Source organism: Hyperolius riggenbachi, chromosome 12, assembly GCF_040937935.1.
Source record: "Hyperolius riggenbachi isolate aHypRig1 chromosome 12, aHypRig1.pri, whole genome shotgun sequence".
NCBI lineage: Eukaryota > Metazoa > Chordata > Amphibia > Anura > Hyperoliidae > Hyperolius > Hyperolius riggenbachi.
In genome coordinates, this window is record NC_090657.1 from 83,238,023 (window position 1) to 83,257,766 (window position 19,744).

At 45.2% G+C, this 19,744-nt stretch overlaps 1 protein-coding gene across 1 annotated transcript in view; it reads left to right on the forward strand.

Moving 5' to 3' along the window:
• Nucleotides 1–19,744, forward strand: part of LOC137541756 (G protein-activated inward rectifier potassium channel 1-like) — a 43,574-nt gene that overhangs the window by 11,940 nt on the left and 11,890 nt on the right. Inside the window, exon 2 of the mRNA XM_068263241.1 lies at nt 18,817–19,033. Within this exon, the coding sequence (XP_068119342.1) occupies nt 18,817–19,033 (217 nt within the window). The remainder of the gene's footprint in view (nt 1–18,816; nt 19,034–19,744) is intronic.

Consider the following 19,744-nt stretch of genomic DNA (forward strand, 5'->3'; position numbering starts at 1 on the left):
TGTGTGCACGAAGCTTTGAGATGTACAATGGAAAACTAAGGATAACCAGACAGAAATAGCTGCATGTTATCTAGACGTGCCTGTTCTTTAGAGAGGGCCTGAAAAAAGACTTGCAGTGGGTCCATTTACAATACAGGCAAAGCTTGCCCAAGTAAAATAAAACATTAATAAATAAGCCTGAATTGTGATTAAAAAAAGAAAGAGTGTAAATAAAGGAGAGAGATAAGAGGACAAGACAGGAAATTACAAGGGTGGCAAGCCATCATAAGAGGAAGGATTTGCATAATTACAAGCTGTATCGGATCAGGAGGACATGCTGGAAGCAGAGCAGCCAAGAGCGGTATATAAAGATCCAAGTTTGCCCAGAGAGTGCTAGTGTGAGTGAATAGAAGAAATGGAGGTGTCCCTTTAATTGCCTCCCTGCTCTGTTTGGCTCTGACAGTTCCACGCTGTATTTTTGGCATTAAGCTTTAAGTCTAAATGCAGCTGAATTGTTCATTCTGGCAATTACTGTGTTTCTCCCCTAAGCCTACAATCATTTTTTTGTGTACTAAATTCCATTCCCCTTCAAACCTAACATAACCTCCATGTCCTAGATATTATTTCCTGCCCAAACCCAACATAATTCTCCCTATTGCCAAATACTATTCCCCAAACCTGAAAAAAACACTTCCCTCCCCCATTGTCTATTTCTGTTCTTACTATCAAACCTAGCATAACTGCCAGTGTGAAATATTATTCCCCTTCCAAGTGTGAAATATTATTCCCCTTCCAAGTGGGAAATATTATTCCCCTTCCAAACCTTACAAAAATAACCACCACACCCTGAGATGGTAGTTTACAAACTAATCCATAGTCAGGGCTTGTTCACGCGCTTTTGGACTTTTTTAACCCTCCTGGCGGTTTGCAAAAAAATCGCCAGGGGGCAGCAAATCTTTTTTTTTAAATTTTTTTTTTTTTTTCATGTAGCGAGACAAAGTCTCGCTACATGATAGCCGCTGCTCAGCGGCATCCCCCCAGCCCCTCCGATCGCCGCCGGCGATCGGAGATCCGGAGATCCCGTTCAAAGAACGGGATCTCCTGGAGGGCTTCCCCCGTCGCCATGGCGACGGGCGGGATGACGTCACCGACGTCATCGACGTCGTGACGTCAGAGGGGACTCCGATCTGCCCCATAGCGCTGCCTGGCACTGATTGGCCAGGCAGCGCACGGGGTCTGGGGGGGGGGGGGCGGCCGCGGCGAGAGGAATTGCGGCGGATCGGCGGGTAGCGGCGGCGATCGGGCACTGCACGCAGCTAGCAAAGTGCTAGCTGCGTGCAGCAAAAAAAAAATTATGCAAATCGGCCCAGCGGGGCCTGAGCGGTGCCTTCCGGCGGCATAGCCCGAACTCAGTTCGGGCTTACCGCCAGGAAGGTTAAGCGCTGACACCCTAAGGCTCCTTGCAGACTGCAAATCCGTTTTCTGATTCCGTTTCCGATTTTCAATTCCGATTTTCCCTGAATACATTCAACAGAAAAATGGATCAAAAAACACAGCATGCAATAAAGATTAAAAATCGGAATCGGAGGTAAAAACTGATTCAAAAGCGGAATCGGAAATGCATGCAGTGTGCAAGAGCCCTATAAGCGGCTACACCATTTTTTCCTATGATGTGGCTCGGATTGCGATTTTCGGATCAAAGAGTTCACTTCCTGACTTGCGTCAGGGAGTGAATTAAAAAAACGCTTTGGAAAAGCACTTAGAAAAGCGCTTTTAACACAAATGCATTGCCCACCCAAACACCGGGAAAGGAAGAAAAAATGCCTCAAAAAACTGCCAACGTGAATGGACACGCGATCGGAACGCAATAGGAACGAGGCCTCATAGTCTAACGTTCTACCATATGTTGTGTGTGGCTGAGAGAGGCCTTTCAGGAATCCCTCCTTTTGAAATCCTGGGTTTGCTCCTGAGACACTAGCCAAAGAGGAACACGAAGAGGCTAGCGCTCAGCCATTGTCCCAGTTATTTCAGTCATCTGGGATTATCCCAATTATTTGCTATATTAGCTACAAGGCATACAGACTAGGCCTGCATGATGTGTTGGTCCACAACTGCACTTCCTCTAGGACACAGCTGTCTGAGGCACTCACTCATCCGTTACGATCCGCGACCAGACCATTTTTTAGAGCCAGTGTGAACTGGGCCATAAACAACCGCATGGCTTTGTTGACTCTGATTCTTACACTACTGGCAAATGTGTAACGCACAGTGTTAGGAACACATCTGTTAGCAAGAGTGGCACCTCATCATCAGAGTGAACTGATAACACCATAAACACTTGTTCTCCATTACCAGACAGTCAGGCACTGCCTTAAACCAGGGAAGCCCAACATGTTCCTATGCTGTGCTGTTTTTGATTTCTTTTCCCAGGGGTGCTGCTAAGGTTTTTGTGGCCTCAAGCAGCACATAAGCCTTGTTTACCTCCTTCTATTCCTAGAGAAAACACAGAGCATCCCTACTCTCATGGGTCACCATGGGTGGAGGGGAGAAGGTGCACTTCGGGGGGCCCCCACAGGCTCTGGGGACCTAGGGCCTCTATGGAAGCACTGACTTTGGCCAGATGTTCTCCCCTGTGCCCCCACCCCAGCCTAGTATAGTTGGTCAGATGACCTCCCCCACCACCACCACTAAGCAACAGAGGAGAGCAATGTGATTCAACACTGGATCCAGGAAATATGAGTTCTCAGTCGCCGCAACTCTGAGGACAGGACGAGGATGTAATGAATGGCGGATATGCCGCCGCGCGGTCTGGCGGCGGGGCGGCTGTCTCCGCGTTCAGACCGGCAGTTTCCGCACAGCAACATGTGTCTGGTTTGTCTGGGCCTTCTAGTGCACACGGAGGGAGAATTACGCGCGCGCGCTCGAGGACAGGACCTTTATGCCAACAGGAGAGGGATCAGCTGATCCGGACGATCAGCTGATCCCAGCGGAACTCCTGATTGGCTGAGCGGCTGGGGGCGGCGCTGAGCAGCTCTGTTATACTCTAGACCAGTTCCAGGGTGTTGAGACCAAGGATCTCACACCCAAGCTTAGGATTGCTGTGTCATTACTCTGTTATACTCTAGACCAGTTCCAGGGTGTTGAGACCAAGGACCTCACACCCAAGCTTAGGATTGCTGTGTCATTACTCTGTTATACTTTAGACCAGTTCCAGGGTGTTGAGACCAAGGACCTCACACCCAAGCTTAGGATTGCTGTGTCATTACTCTGTTATACTTTAGACCAGTTCCTGGGTGTCGAGACCAAGGACCTCACACCTCAGATTAGAATTGTGCTAATGTATATCTGTTATGACCTTCTGCTTTGCTGACCTCTCTTGCTTTCTGATTTGGTACCTCTGCCCATCTGTCTACCAGTTGCTGACCCTGCTTGTATCCGGTTACCGAATCAGTCTTCTGTCTTTGTACCTTATATGCTCGTGTGTTGCCGACCTGGCCTGTCTGACCTTCTTGGCTGTCACTCGTTCCCTGAGTGATTAGTCTGTCTGTACTTCCTTGGCACTAATCCACCAGGTGTCAGTTGGCTGCAAGGACCTCCTGTACCTCAGAGAGGCCTTCCTGCAGTGCAGTCAGTGGTCTCTTCCTATTTGGAGTCCATTGGCTGCAGTACAGTCTGATTCCATTCCATCAGGGAATCACTGGCTGCTGCTCTATCTCATCTCTAGAGATAGCTCCTGCTCGGCCATAGGTCACCTGCTCCTCAGGTGTCCACTGGCTGCAGTGGTGTCTGTATCTCCCGCTCCACGGGAGATAGCCTTCTACTGTTGCACCCAAACACTTACACATTATTAGGTGTCCAGAGGTTAGTCATACTTGTATTATTGGTTATTCTGCAGATCATCAATAATCAGGTATACATCTGTATTCTTGGTGATACTGCAGATCACCAATAATCAGATTCTCTCTGTGTGCTGACACCAATCATTACAGAGGAGCATCAGGCATAACAGAGGGCAGCACAGCACAGAGGGTGAGGCACCAAGATGTTCCGTGGGTTGCCTGTACCCTCGCGGCGGCCCTTTTTTCCCCCTTTCCTCTGAGTGAAAATGCTCAACAGCTTCTGCCCTCAGGTAGTTGCATGACATAATGAATAACAGACTTTTATAGCATCTTTTTCGGCATTACCATAGTGACACAATCCTGAATTAAATCTTTATGACCCATACCCACAGAACGACCCCTCGGTAATTATTGGATTCGATCGTTCCTAGTGTGAAGTATGAACGTCTCCATAGACTTTCATTGACTTTGTGCAAGATAGCTTACCACAATGCCATAGTGCAAAAGGGGCCAAAATCTACATTCACAAAAGACGATTTTGCGTAACAACATCTACACTTTTCAAATCAAAATATTTGACTGCTGTTCAGATACGGGAATGTGAACATACGCAGGGATGGAGCTCTGCATAACTGGATACAACAGGAAAAATACTGTAAAAACAAACTAAACCCTGACAGCAAATTCGTTCCCACAAACTGTATGCGAAAGCAGGACTTCCCTGCTAAAATGCTTTTTATTTCTAAAATCTCTTTACTGCAGAGCTCTGAGCAGCGGAAGTACCTTGCAGTAGCACATTCTAATTCAATAGAATGGGAGTCTGACAGCCGCTAGCCGGGCACAAACAGCTTTCAGCGCAGCAGTCACTTCTGCTACTAAGGTTCTAGCTCTGCATTACAATAGATTTTTTTAGCATTATTTGGCAGGCAAGAGAGAGCATTATTTAGCCGGAAAGTCCTTCTTTAGTATAGTTTATAGGAGCCAACCCTGTCAGTGATCTTGATACCAAGGACTAAAGTAATCCTAATACAAGGGAGCAAGTTCTATTTTACTTTCCTTGGTCCTCTTCCAGCCTCCTCCGTAGCTTTACAGGTCCTCGATTTCCTCCTGATCTGCTTCGCTGTGCTGCCATCTCTCTGAATGATCGCTGACTTCGCCTCTTCGATTGGGCCTCCTTAGCCGGGAGCATTCTGCACGTGTGCAGTTTAAGTTTTTACAAACCGTATGCGCAGTAGCCTGCGACTGGATCAGTCAGCAAACTTTTTGGAGGGGCACAGCAGCACAAGGGAGTTTACCAGGAGGAAAACAAGGGAACTGTACGGCTATAGGGGCTGGAAGAAAACCCAGGTAAGTACAATAGAACTTGTTCCTCCCCTCGTCGCAGGTACATTTTAAGCTACTTACACACGCGGGGAAACTATTAAGGACCATTTTGGCTAAGGATATAGAGAATCTACAGGAGACTCTCCCATTATTGACTATACTATAGCAAAGTTCATGGAGGAGAGCCCATGAAACAGGTTGAGAGGAAGAATCTTGCGTACATATAATAAAGGCGCCTACAAAAAAGGGTGCCGGATATTGACACCAGTAGAATATCGGTAAAAATTACCAATATTCTACAACTTCATTCTGATAGTAAAATATTGGCAATCTTTACTGATATTTTACTATGATGTAATTTAACCCTACCCTCACAAAGAACCCTCCCTCTACCAATGCTACCCCAAGACCTCCCCTACCGATGCCCAACCCTTAACCCGGCCACTACCGATGCCTAACCTTTAACCCTCTCTCTACCAATGCATAACCCTTATTCCCCTCCCCCCCCCCCCCCCAATACCATCCAATATGGGTACCACCATATGTGAAGGAGCACAGGGATTTGGTAGGAAAGTTGGTACCGTGGGAGCAGCAAGATGGAGGTAAACTCCTTATATGAAACTCTCCACTTACTTGGAAGGTAGACACTATTCTAGCAAACTATAGCTGCTATATATACAGTAGCAGCAAAGTCTGCAGACAATAGGCTAAAATATTAACTGTTGCAACATCACAAAACAGACTAGCTAGAAATCATCTCTTTGTCATACCCAAACAAATCAGTTGGCTGCAAATTAGTTAATTTCCATAATGGCTGGTAAAGAGCAGAGAGAGAGTTGGCAAATGTGAAAGGTCCCCCTCAGCTCTTGTTTCCTACCTGCTGTGCCTGTCAACAAATGGGGAGTGGCTTTGAGAGCTTTGGCCCATTTCTTATTTCAATTTCCCACCGCCACTGACGTAACTCAGCTGCATCATCCCACCAAGTCTATAATTAAAAATGGGTAAGGGGTCTACTGGAAATAGTATTTATCTGCTTAATCCACTGCCAAGATGATCAGACTGTAAACCCCACGCTTTTCTTACCAGACACCCCATTAGGCTTTTATTACCGTACTTCTGCAGAATGCAGAGCCTGAACAACCACAGAAATTTCAGACAGATGACTGTTGTCGTTATCTTATTGCAGACATTAGCAGAGAGAAAACAAAATCTTTCATCAGCAGGGAAATTGGGGAGATAGTACACTGTTCTTTAAATAGTTTAGAGAAGTCAAATATGCTATCCTCTAGCTAAATAAGGGCAGCTAGAGCGACGCTCAAACAGTATCTTGGGTGCTGTCAAAAGACAGAGCCCAAATTACTATAAAAACAGTGTAATTCCCTTGCCAACAGTAGCTGGCAACTTAATTCTATCTTCTTACCCCTGAGTCTATGGCGGCCTGGAGGTGGAATAGTAATTAAAGCCGTTGGAAGTTTTGCGGGAACAGGGTAAACCGTTTTTTGCCTTTTCCCTGCAGCCAATTTTCCCAACACCTTAAAGAGAGTCTGAAGCGAGAATAAATCTCGCTTCAGACCTCATAGATAGCAGGGGCATGCGTGCCCCTGCTAAACCGCCGCTATCGCGCCGCTAAACGGGGGTCCCTTACCTCCCAAATCCCCTCCGTGCAGTGGGGGATCTCTTCCGCATAGAGGCAGGGCTAACCGCCGCAGCCCTGCCTCACGCGCGTCTGTCAGCGCGTATCTCCGCCTGTCCCTGCCCCTCTCAGTCTTCCTTCGCTGAGAGGGGCGGGGGAGAGGCGGCGATGCGCCGCTGATAGACGGCGCTTAGAGGCAGGGCTGCAGCCGTTAGCCCTGCCTCAACAGCAGCAAAATCTACGACCAAGTTGGTCGTTGATTTTGCAGGGGTGGGTTTGGGGGTGAAGGGACCCCCGTTTAGCCGTGGGATAGCGGCGTTTTAGCAGGGGCACACATGCCCCTGCTATATACAAGCACTGAAGCGAGATTTATTATCGCTTCAGTGTCTCTTTAATGTATACCTGGTAGCTGAATCACATCAGTGAGATCACGAGTGCTGCAATTGTAACACAGGAGATAAGGATCCTGTTTACTTGGTGATTCCAGCTTTAATCAAAGGGTTCAGTAATTTAAGATAATAATAAGTGGTAAATTTGTGCTGGTTATAGCAGCCTTACTGAACTGCAAAATCCAGGATCCACTCGCTGTACAGAACAGCTGATAATAAAGCAGAAGCCACATAAGACTCTTTCATCACTTTATAACAGCCTAATTATCACTTCAAAAGTTTAGATATGATTATTAAAATGGTTAGAGGCTGCAATAATGGGTGAAACAAAAAATTGCTTTCCTAAAACAGAAAGAATTTGCGATAATTCAGGTTGGAGTGAGCTTGAGATGTCTCCCAGAGCACCACTGCTGAATATATGCAAATTAACCATTGTTAATTCAAGTTCACTCCAACCTGAATTATCGCAAATTCTTTCTGTTTTAGGAAAGCAATTTTTTGTTTTTCTTAACATCTTAGTAAGGGGGCTTTTAGGACCATTGTAGTCCCTTACACACTCCAATGAGTTCTGGGTCACCATGAGCTTGCTGGTTAGTCTGTACCTCTCGGTTTACAAGCCCTACTCCATAGAGCCAAATTAATCCATGCCATGCACTGATGAGGATCAAACAATCTGAAACAGTCTGTATGCATGTTGGATTATTATGGCTCTGTACAATTTAACAAGCTGACACATCATTGCATTCCAGCGGTTCTGGAGGTGTGTTTAGCTTCTAAGGGTACAATGGTTAATTTGCATATATTCAGCAGTGGTGCTCTGGGAGACATCTCAAGCTCACTCCAACCTGAATTATCGCAAATTCTTTCTGTTTTAGGAAAGCAATTTTTTGTTTTTCTTAACATCTTAGTAAGGGGGCTTTTAGGACCATTGCAGTCCCTTACACACTCCAATGAGTTCTGGGTCACCATGAGCTTGCTGGTTAGTCTGTACCTCTCGGTTTACAAGCCCTACTCCATAGAGCCAAATTAATCCATGCCATGCACTGATGAGGATCAAACAATCCGAAACAGTCTGTATGCATGTTGGATTATTATGGCTCTGTACAATTTAACAAGCTGACACATCATTGCATTCCAGCGGTTCTGGAGGTGTGTTTAGCTTCTAAGGGTACAATGGTTAATTTGCATATATTCAGCAGTGGTGCTCTGGGAGACATCTCAAGCTCACTCCAACCTGAATTATCGCAAATTCTTTCTGTTTTAGGAAAGCAATTTTTTGTTTTTCTTAACATTTTAGTAAGGGGGCTTTTAGGACCATTGTAGTCCCTTACACACTCCAATGAGTTCTGGGTCACCATGAGCTTGCTGGTTAGTCTGTACCTCTCGGTTTACAAGCCCTACTCCATAGAGCCAAATTAATCCATGCCATGCACTGATGAGGATCAAACAATCCGAAACAGTCTGTATGCATGTTGGATTATTATGGCTCTGTACAATTTAACAAGCTGACACATCATTGCATTCCAGCGGTTCTGGAGGTGTGTTTAGCTTCTAAGGGTACAATGGTTAATTTGCATATATTCAGCAGTGGTGCTCTGGGAGACATCTCAAGCTCACTCCAACCTGAATTATCGCAAATTCTTTCTGTTTTAGGAAAGCAATTTTTTGTTTTTCTTAACATCTTAGTAAGGGGGCTTTTAGGACCATTGTAGTCCCTTACACACTCCAATGAGTTCTGGGTCACCATGAGCTTGCTGGTTAGTCTGTACCAATAATGGGTGAAGAAATACCTTCTATTTGAAGTTTATGATTAGAAAGCAGCATTTCCTGCTATTTGCATGGTCCTGTAATGGATGTTGTATGCTTAGTGACATTTCACAAGGTGTGTCATGGGCATAGTATTTTAGTATAGCAGTGTGGGGTGTCTTGGCACCATGAAAAAGAACAGAGAAAACGGGAGCCCAAATAACGCAATATGTAAATTCAAGAGATATAATTGTAAGTGTAATAGAAAACTACTCACAAAGGTAGGTTTCATGAGGGGCAACCAACCACTTAAGGCAGGTGGAGATATTTACCCTGACTCCACTGGGGGTGTCCCATAGCCGGCCTTTGACCTGAGCGACCGGAGCGGTCGCTCAGGGCGCCGGCTTCCAAGGGGGCGCCTATAGCTGGTTACCTATACTGAGGGCACCTACACCTGATTTCCTATACTGGGGGCACCTATAGCTGACTATCTTTACTGAGGGCACCAACACCAGGCTACCTATGCTGGAGGCACCTACGCCTGGCTACCTATGGGGGTGATGGAGACCTTCAACTGACTTCCTACACTGGGGGCACCTATACTTGGCAATCTATATTGAGGGCACCTACACATGAGATCCTATACTGGGTGCACCTATACCTGGCTATACTGTGTCTGAGGGTGTTTTTTTGGGGGGCGGGTAGTGGGCGCACTGCGGCTATAACGCGTGGTGCAAATTGTCGGTGCTTTGCTATCACTCTAAATTGGGGGGGGGGGGGGGCATTTTTGTTACAGAAGCTGTTCAGTAACAGCTTTACTGTAACAATATCTGTAATCTGCTGTACCAAAAACCACAGCACAAAACCACAAAACGCTAGCAAAACGCTTCAAAATAAGAAGAAAAAACGCAGCTAAAAACGCTAGCGTTTTGCAGATCTGCTTGCGGTTTTTGGTGTGCACCAGGCCTAATTGTGCTTAACCATTTCAGCCCGCGGGGATTTTTCACCTTATGCATCAGAGCAATTTTCACCTCCCATTCATTCGCTAATAACTTTATCACTACTTATTTCAATTTATTGATCTATATCTTGTTTTTTCCGTCACTAATTAGGTTTTCTTTGGGTGGTACATTTTGCTAAGAATTATTTTTTTATAAATGCATTTTAACATGATTAATAAGACAAAAATTGAAAAAATTCATTATTTCTCAGTTTTCGGCCATTATAGCTTTAAAATAATCCACGCTACCATAATTAAAACCTATGTATTTTATTTGCCCGTTTGTCTCGGTTATGACACCATTTAAATGTTGTCCGTATCACAATGTATGGCGCCAATATTGGAAAAAAAGGTGCATTTTTTCCGTTTTGCGTCCATCACTTTTTACAAGCTTATAATTTAAAAATTTTTCCTAGTATACCCCCTTCAAATGCATATTTAAAAAGTTCAGACCCTTAGGTAACTATTTATGTTTTGTTTTTTGTTTTTTTATTGTAATTTTTTTTTTCCATTAAAAATTTTATTTGGGTAATATTTTGGTGTGGGAAATAAACAGTTAATTTTTAATGTTATTATATGTGCAAATTGTAATGTAAAAAATATGTAGATGTAGTTTTACTATTTGGCCACAAGATGGCCACCTTCAATTTTTTTTTCCCTCCTCGTACTTCTCGCTAAGCGGAAGCACAAGGGGGATGTGGACATTTTTACGTGCAGAAAGATTGAAGCCTCTTGTAAGTGCGCTTTGGTTTTTCTGCTGGGGACACGGATCGGTGATCGGGAACCATGTTTCCGTTCACTGATCCCAGGGCTACCGGAGGACACCACAGGGGCGTGCCCGCGATTGCGCGCGGGAGCGCGCCGAAGCGCGGCACCGCAGCAGAGCAGTCGCCCGGACATGAGCTTCACGTCCGGGAGGCAGAAATGGTTAATATCTAACAAAATGTAAGGACAATATAAATGTCATTGTTCAGGGAACCGGAGATGAGAGGGATATGGAGGCTGACATATTTATTACCTATAAAAACAATGCAAATTACCTGGTTGTCCTGCTGTTCATCTGCCTCTAATAGATTAAAGTAAACCTGAGACAAGACTAACTGCATGATTTATACTTACCTGGGGCTCCCTCCAGGCCCATGAGTACTGTGGGCTCCTTTGCTGTCCTCCCCGCAACTGGCCAAAAATAACAGAACAGAAAACGGGAGAACGGAGCAGCCAGGCGGGATGGCATTGGAGCACACTATCTTTATAAGGCTGGAGGAAGCGCCGGGTAAGTATAAATCATGCAGTTAGTGTTATCTTAGGTACACTTTAAGGCCCATACATGGATATGGTCCAATAGGGATCAGGACCCGATGCCTTGGGTGACATGGCTGGCCCGAGGCTGTACAAATGCATAGTTAGCTTGCAAGCTAACGCCGAGTTCTGCTGCAATGCAAAGGCAGAGGGCCAACGCTGCAGCGCAGATGTGACATCATGCAACAGATGGGGTGAGAGGAGAGAACAAAGCTATGGGCCATTGCATGGCCAAATGTTGGGGAGTTTTGTACACACACAGGATTATTGGCAGAGGCGGTCATTATCAGCGGCCTCAGACAACTTTAATCTAGAGTATGTACAGTGCTTCAGCCATAGACTCTGACCAATTATGCAGATCAGGTACTCTGACTGAAGTCTGTCTGACTTTGCCACATGCTTGTTTCAGGTGTGTGATTTAGACACTACTGATGCATGAAAGATTCAACAGGACCAGGCAACTGGTATTGTTTAAAAGGAAATAAATATGGCAGCCTCCATATCCCTCTCACCTCAGGTTCCCTTTATTAGGGCCACACTATTCACACTAAATAGTGGCTAGATTTAAGAAGATGGGGTTCACACTGATGCAGAGAGCACACTTGTCCTTGTGTTTTTGCATCCAATTTGGAGGGTTTTTGGCTTTTTGCATTTGCGGTCTCCACACACCATGTTCCTCCTTTGATTGCGGTTTTCCAGATGGTGACAAAATATATTGCAATTGAGAATGCGCATCACGGCATGAGGGCCCGTTTCCACTTGTGCGGTGGGAATCGCCGCAGTAAACATTTGCATGCAAATGCGAATTTCGCATGCGGTTGTATGCAAATTTTCATGCGAATTCGCATGACGATGTATGCGAATTTAACCATGGCAGTGCCTGTGTGCTTTTCCATTGAGTCCATGCGAATTCGCATGAAAATTCGCATACCAAAACCGCATGTGAATTTCCTATTACATACATTGTATGCGAATCGCATAGCGGAATGCAGTATGCAAATTCTGACGGCTCTGCCGTGCAGATTTTTTCTGCACAGAAAAACGCTCTGAAATCCTGACAAGTGGAAACAGTCCCATCCACTTGTATTGTCTATGCGAATCTGCATGCGTTTCCTGCATGCAGATTCACTTCACAAACAGGCCCTGAAAGAAAGACTCTCTGATTGTAAACGGTGAATAAAATGCAAGATTGGAATGCGGTCAAATGCGTAAAATCTCAAATTCCCCAGCAGGCCATTGACCAGGGCTGTTGAGTCGGTACGAAAATCATCCTATTCCAACTCCGACTCCTCAGTTTATAAAACCACTGACTCCAACTCTGACTCCAGTTACCCAAAATTGCTTCGACTCCGACTCCTCGACTCTGACTCCTTAGTCTAATACTTACCAGGGCTGTGGATTTAGCAAAAAAAATCATCCGACTCCAAATCCCGACTCCGACTCCTCAGTTTATGAAACCACCGACTCTGACTCCAATTCCGACTCCAGGTACCCAAAATTGTTCCGACTCCTTGACTCCTACTCCAACTCCGACTCCACAGCCCTGCCATTAACACGGCAAAATGCTTGCGATTCAAACAAGTTTACTTCTTGTCTTATTAAAGTGGACCTGAAACATTTCTTTGTTACAGCTGGAAGATCAAATTACAGTGGTAATTAGTCACAGATGAGGGGGAATTAGACAGGCTAAACGCTCTAAATACATACAGGGTGCATTTCTCTATGTTTTCCTTCTGTCCTGTGCAAGAGTTCAGATCCGCTTTACAGTGACCCAGAGCCAAAGCTCGGGTACAAAATCAGATACTTACCTTAACCTCCCTGGCGGTATGATTCCTTCCTGATTTTAGGGTCTAAAAGAGGTACAATTTTTCCATGTGCTTTTAGACCCTAAAAGCAAGAAAAATCATACCACGAGAGAGCCTAGAGCAGCCCCTGCACTTACTCACCTCCCTGGGATCCAGCGCTGCAGTTCTTCCTCCATCCTCCGGGTGGCGCTGTAACCCTATAGTGAGATTGCTGGCTGTCATCATGACGACAGTCGTCGATCTCACCAGGGGGGTGCAGAGCCTCCGTGGACAGGAAGAGGAATGGCCGCCAGCGTCTGGATCGCCCGGGAGGTGAGTGAGAATGCCCGCTGTGCGCAATGTTCTGCATGGACCTCCCAGCTGCTACCACAAGTGTAGCTTGGGGTTAACGCTTTGAGCTGTGGTTCTCCACCCCGAGTGTAGCTCGTGGTTACCGCTAAGGAGGTTAAGAGAAGGAAGTCTCAGGATCCAGTAGAGGCTTCCCTCTCTACGCCATCGCTGAGCGCGGCCCCCCGGAGGATTAGTAACAAGGCATTGTCTATAATCACATCAGGGACGCACAGCTCCACTTCCTCCAGCGTGGTCGCGCAATAACCTACCGAGCCTGCCTGCATAAAATACTGCATGAGGTACATTACTGAACATCTTAGTAAATTGGAGCCATAGTCTGTAGTCAGTAACATTTACCCATATTGCTGCCATTTGTAACACTTGTTAATCTGTTTGGCTCTTTTCTTGGTTATTTCTTCACATTACTCCTGATAACAACCTGTTTACTGATGAAATAATATAAGAAGTGGCTGAAAAAGAAACGAGCTGAATAGTTTTCCTCTAATGGATGTCTACGGGTTCCGTGCTACTGCGCATGGGCGGGCTCACGCGGCTACTGCATGGCCATGATAGAGGAAGAGGGAGCTGCGCTGCCCCCAATGTGGAGGGGGCTACCGACCACCGAGGGAAGCATCAATAGGATCCTTAGGCTTCCCTCTCTTCAGGTTAAAGAGGAACTCCAGTGAAAATAATGTAATAAAAAAAGTGCTTCATTTTTACAATAATGTATAAATGATTTAGTCAGTGTTTGCCCATTGTAAAATCTTTCCTCTCCCTGATTTACATTCTGACATTTATCACATGGTGACATTTTTTTTTACTGCTGGCAGGTGATGTCAGTGGAAGGAGATGCTGCTTGCTTTTTTGCAGTTGGAAACAGCTGAAAACAGCTGTTATTTCCCACAGTGCAACAAGGCTCCCACAGTGTGATCTCAGCACCATGGTCCTGACATCACACTGTGGGAGGGGTTTTACCACAATATCAGCCATACAGAGCCCCCTGATGATCGGTTTGTGAAAAGGAAAAGATTTCTCATGAGAAAAGGGGGTATCAGCTACTGATTGGGATGAAGTTGAATTCTTGGTTATGGTTTCTCTTTAATGGCCCATACACACGAGCTACAACTGTCGCCGCAACCACGTGGCACGCGCGTGTTGCGGTGTGTATGACGCGCGCACCCTGAACCATCGCTACTCAGAGCTGTCGCCGGGCGATTGACTTGGTCAATCGCCTGCAACAGCTGTCGCCGCAACTTCGAAGCAACTTCGACGTATTTGTGGCTAGTCCGTCGTGTGCGGACTAGTGACAGCAACTCCATACACAATGTATGGAGCTTCCGGTGGGGGGACAGCGGGGGGAGGAACCTTCGGCGACAGCTTCCACTGCATATCTGTCCCTCTGTGCGCCGTGTGTACGGCTGTTGCACAGAGGGACCTGGCGACGAGCTGTCGCTGTTTTTTTTTCTTTCCCCCGGCGACTTGCTACATTTGTGCCTCGTGAGTACGAGGCTTAAGTATCTGATTTTGAACCCGAGCTTCAGGTTTGTTCATTTTAAGAGAAAAAATATATATTGTACCTTGGCTTGCAAAGCATTTGTATTGTCTAATGAAGTTGCTGTTCTTTTGTTGCAACACCCTGGAGAGACTGCAGCTATCACTTTTACGGATGGTTACCTTGAATCCCCTGCTCACAGACAGTTATTTCCAAGCTGATGAGTTTGGGAGGTGACGGATAATGTTGTGCTACGTGGGGTTGATCCACAATGGGTAAGAAATCCCATTTGATAAATCTCTGCTTTAAGCGTTGCCAGTGGGGCCTGCTGATAGCTGATGAGGCAGCTTATTCATCTTTTCTTTATGGAAAATGTTTATAAAGCCTCTCTGCAGATTCCAATATGGTTTACGTTCATATTTAAAGTACAATAAAATGCCTTTTATTTTCACACATAAAACAAATATGTGAAGTCCTGCCAAGCCTTACTCACCCCTCTCTGCACGATACAGATTTGGTGACTAGGAAAAATGCTTCTATGTACCCCAAAAAGAAGGTGGGGTTAACAGTTTAGGGATGTGTAAAATGCTATCTAGTCACACCTTTAGGCCGGTTGTACGCTTACGGTATTTTTTACATTGTGGTGGGGATGTGATGCCCACAGCAATGCAAAAAATGACAAACATATCACCCTGCAGTAGAATGCGTTGGCAGAGTCATATACATAGCTCCGCCCCCCACTCAGTGACGTACTCCCTACTGGACAGGAAGTACATCACTAGGATTCCTGTCAGTCCCTGCATGCGCGCTGCAACACACCGCGCTCCTGTAATTTAAATTTCTGCAGTGACTCCAATGACTACCGCCACAGATGCATTGCCGCGGAAATCCTACGGTAACATGCTGTAGATTTTGCATCGGCTTGCTTGCTATTCAGAAGCTTCTGACGTAACACAATGCAACTCGGTAAGTGTGCAACAGCAATACCTGGATTGCTGTTGCTTTACCCTGCGGTAAAACAGGGTAACACAATGCACCCACGCAAAGCAGGTGTAAAAGGGGCCTTAAAGAGAAACTCCGACCAAGAATTGAACTTTATCCCAATCAGTAGCTGATACCCCCTTTTACATGATAAATCTATTCCTTTTCACAAACAGACCATCAGGGGGTGCTGTATGACTGATATTGTGGTGAAACCCCTCCCACAAGAAGCTCTGAGTACCGTGGTACTTCTGGCAGTTTTCTGTCTGGGAACCTTGCTGCATTGTGGGAAATAGCTGTTTACAGCTGTTTCCAACTGCCAAAAAAGCATGCCGCAGCTACATCATCTGCCAACAGTAAAAATGTCCCCATGTAATAAATGTCAGAATGTAAATCAGGGATTTAAAAGATTTTACAATTGGCAAACACTAATCATTTATACATAATTATTGTAAAAATGAAGCACTTTTTTTATTACATTATTTTCACTGGAGTTCCTCTTTAAAGTGAAGGTGGCAATACATCTATCAATTTTGTAGCCTGATCAACCAACCGATTTGATAATGTTATCAAATTGGATCGAAAATTTGGGCCGCAAAATGTCCATCCGATGATTCCAGCGCAGGGTAGTGTACGCTGGTAACTTACGCGCTCTCTTTGTAACTAACGGCCACTCCACTCATCCCGCCCTGAGCCCTGGCAGGTCCAATGGCTTTCTAGGATTTGATCTATGCATGTTGATTGGCCCAAACAGTTAAGTGACAGGCAGCGCTACGTTGCACTACCACCACATAGCAGGTGCTGAGCTCACACTCCTCTCATTAAAGGACATCCGAGGTGAAAATAAACTGATGAGAAAAACAAGTGTATCTGTCCTCCTTCTCCTGAAAATTACTTTTTTTTAGATATCTCCCAGTTTTATTTTATATTTAAATCTAGTTTTAAAATTCTTGCAGTTTCAGTGTCTCTGCTCAATGACACCTTCATTGACGTATGCCAGAGCTCAAATCTATGAATTATTGACCCTTTTTTATCTTTTCTCTGTTTTCAGAAGCAGTTTACTAACAGGAAAGTGTTTTGTGGTTGTAATTACTAATGGTGAAGGTTATGCTATAGTCTGACCCAGTCTGACCCGGTCCCGAACCAGAGAGAAACTGTCACTTACATACCTGGTGTTTAACTCTTTCAGGTAGAGAAATTAAAAAAAGGAACACAGCATAGATATTTGTATGCTTCCCACTGTACATAAACATATCTATCTCATTATGTCACATGTCACCTCGGTTGTCCTTTAAAGAGACTCTGTAACAAAATTTTAAGCCTTATTTCTCCTATCCTATAAGTTCCTATACCTGTTCTAATGTGCTCTGGCTTACTGCAGCCTTTCCTACTTGCACAATCTCTGTAATAAATCTTATCTCATTTCCTCTGTCGTGTCTGTCGGGCTGAGGCTGGAATGTGTGGAATGTGCAGCACTGCTTGTCATTGGCAGAAGCTTTCCACACACCCTCCAAGCTCTGCATGAGTCACACAGTAAGCTAGTTCTCAGCCTATGATACTCTGGTTAGAAGCCAGTCTTTTGTTTGTAAACACTGCCTAAAACTGTTCATTACAAGCCAGGATTGCAGCAGGGAGTGGCAGAAACAGCACAGAGGGGCACAGGAGAAAATAAGGAATAGAATGGTATGCTTTTTATTGTAAGAATATTAGAGTACAGATTCTCTTTAAACTGTGCTGTATGTTGCACTACTGATTGGGGCCTCATTTTAAGTTACATAGTTTGTTTAGTTGAAAAGAAGACATCTGTTCATCAAGCTCAACTACAAAAAAAAGCACATATACCACTTGATCCAGGGGAAGACCGAAAACCTTACAAGACCTGGGCCAATTAGCTTTAAAGTGGACCTGCTCTCTTACACAGGACAGAAGGAAAACAGACAGAAATGCACCCTGTGTGTATTTAGAGAATTTAACCTCTCTAATTCCCCCTGACTAATCACAAGTTGTAATTTGATCTCCCAGCTGAGTTAGCTGGCTGACACGGCAGAGCAGCTAATTTTGGTAAACACAGGATGTTAACAATATGTCTGCTTTCATGAAAGCAGGAAGTAGGCACACTAAAGATTTATTGCAGGATTTGTATCAGCTGTAACAAAGAAATGTTTTTCTTTAACCTCCCTGGCGGTTAATTTTTTTTTTTCAAATGGGCAAAAATCCTTTTTTTTTAATTTTTTTTGTTTTGTTTCATGTAAAGCTACCATAGTGGTAGCTACATGAAACACCACTAGAGGGCGCATGTGTCCCTCTAGTGCGATCGTCGCCGGCACTTATAGCAAACAGGGGAGCGCGTATATAACGCGTTCCCCTGTTTGGCTTCTCCTGTCGCCATGGCAACGATCGGAATGACGTCATGGACGTCAGCCGACGTCCTGACGTCAGGCGCACCCGATCCAGCCCATAGCGCTGCCCGGAACTCATTGGTCCGGGCAGCGCAGGGCTCTGGCGGGGGGGGCCCTCTTTTGCCGCTGTGTGCGGGCGATCCGGCGATCAAGCTGTGCGCGCAGCTAGCAAAGTGCTGGCTGCGCGCACAGCACTTTGAATGGGGCGAATCGCCCCAACAGAGCCGGAGAAATCCTCCTGCGTGGCATAGCCCGAGCTCAGCTGGGGCTTACCGCCAGGGAGGTTAAAGATTGAATCATTGTTGCTTAGTTTTTAGAGCAGAGAAGAAGTTCTGAGTTCAGGTTCTCTTTAAAAGGGAAAAATTCCTTCCTGACTCCAGATGGCAGTCAGATAAATCACTGGATCAACTCTCCCGGGAATTACCTAGAAATAATACCCATGGATGCCCTTCAATGCAAGGAAAGCATCCCTGCCCTCTTTAAATGCAGATTATAAAGTTTGCCAGTTGTTTGAGGCACACTTGACTATACAGTATGTACACATGCAATATAAGTGAACAGCAATATACCTACCTTATCCTGTGTTTGTATTATGTTATAGTCAAGACAGACGCCAGAAGGTGAATTCCTACCACTGGATCAACGAGAGTTGGATGTTGGATTCGGCACTGGAGCGGATCAGCTGTTCCTCGTTTCTCCACTAACGATTTGCCATGAGATTAACGGCAGGAGTCCGTTCTTTGACCTCTCGCAGAAGTCCCTGCGGAGTGAGCAGTTTGAGATCGTTGTCATTCTGGAAGGAATTGTTGAGACAACAGGTGAGAATTAGCGTGTTCAAATGTCATTCTCTGTCAGTACAATAAAACCTGTGTACAACAGCGGCATAAAAAACATTAAAGTCAATAGGAATCAAAACAAACAAAAAAGAAAAAGTTGAAGAGAAATCGAGAGCCCAATATGGTGTAGTATGTCAAAATTGATTGGAGAAATGAAACAGTGAGATGGTAATACTCACAAACACGGGTTACCACCTAGGTAACCACTCATTAGGCAGGTGAGGAGATTAGACCTGTCCTCACTCAGGATTAAGAAGTCACTCTCTGTAGATAGGAAGAAAGGGGGTAGATCACCCCTCCACCTGGTGTGGACTCAAATATATTGGTAGGTGAACAGAGGCGCCAGAAGGATAAAATACATAACATTTTTAAAAAATTGCTGGGAGGAAGTGGTGGACTCGCCTCCGTTAAAGCAGACACCAAGGACTGTAAATATATAGATATACACATTTATTGAAAATACCCCAAAGATGCAACGCGTTTCGCGGGCACAGCCCACTTCTTCAGGCAATAAGCAGGGGATAAACAACAGCAATTCAGTTATAGCAAGCAGAGCACCTCTGTCTGTTGTTGTTTATCCCCTGCTTATTGCCTGAAGAAGTGGGCTGTGCCCGCGAAACGCGTTGCATCTTTGGGGTATTTTCAATAAATGTGTATATCTATATATGTACAGTCCTTGGTGTCTGCTTTAAC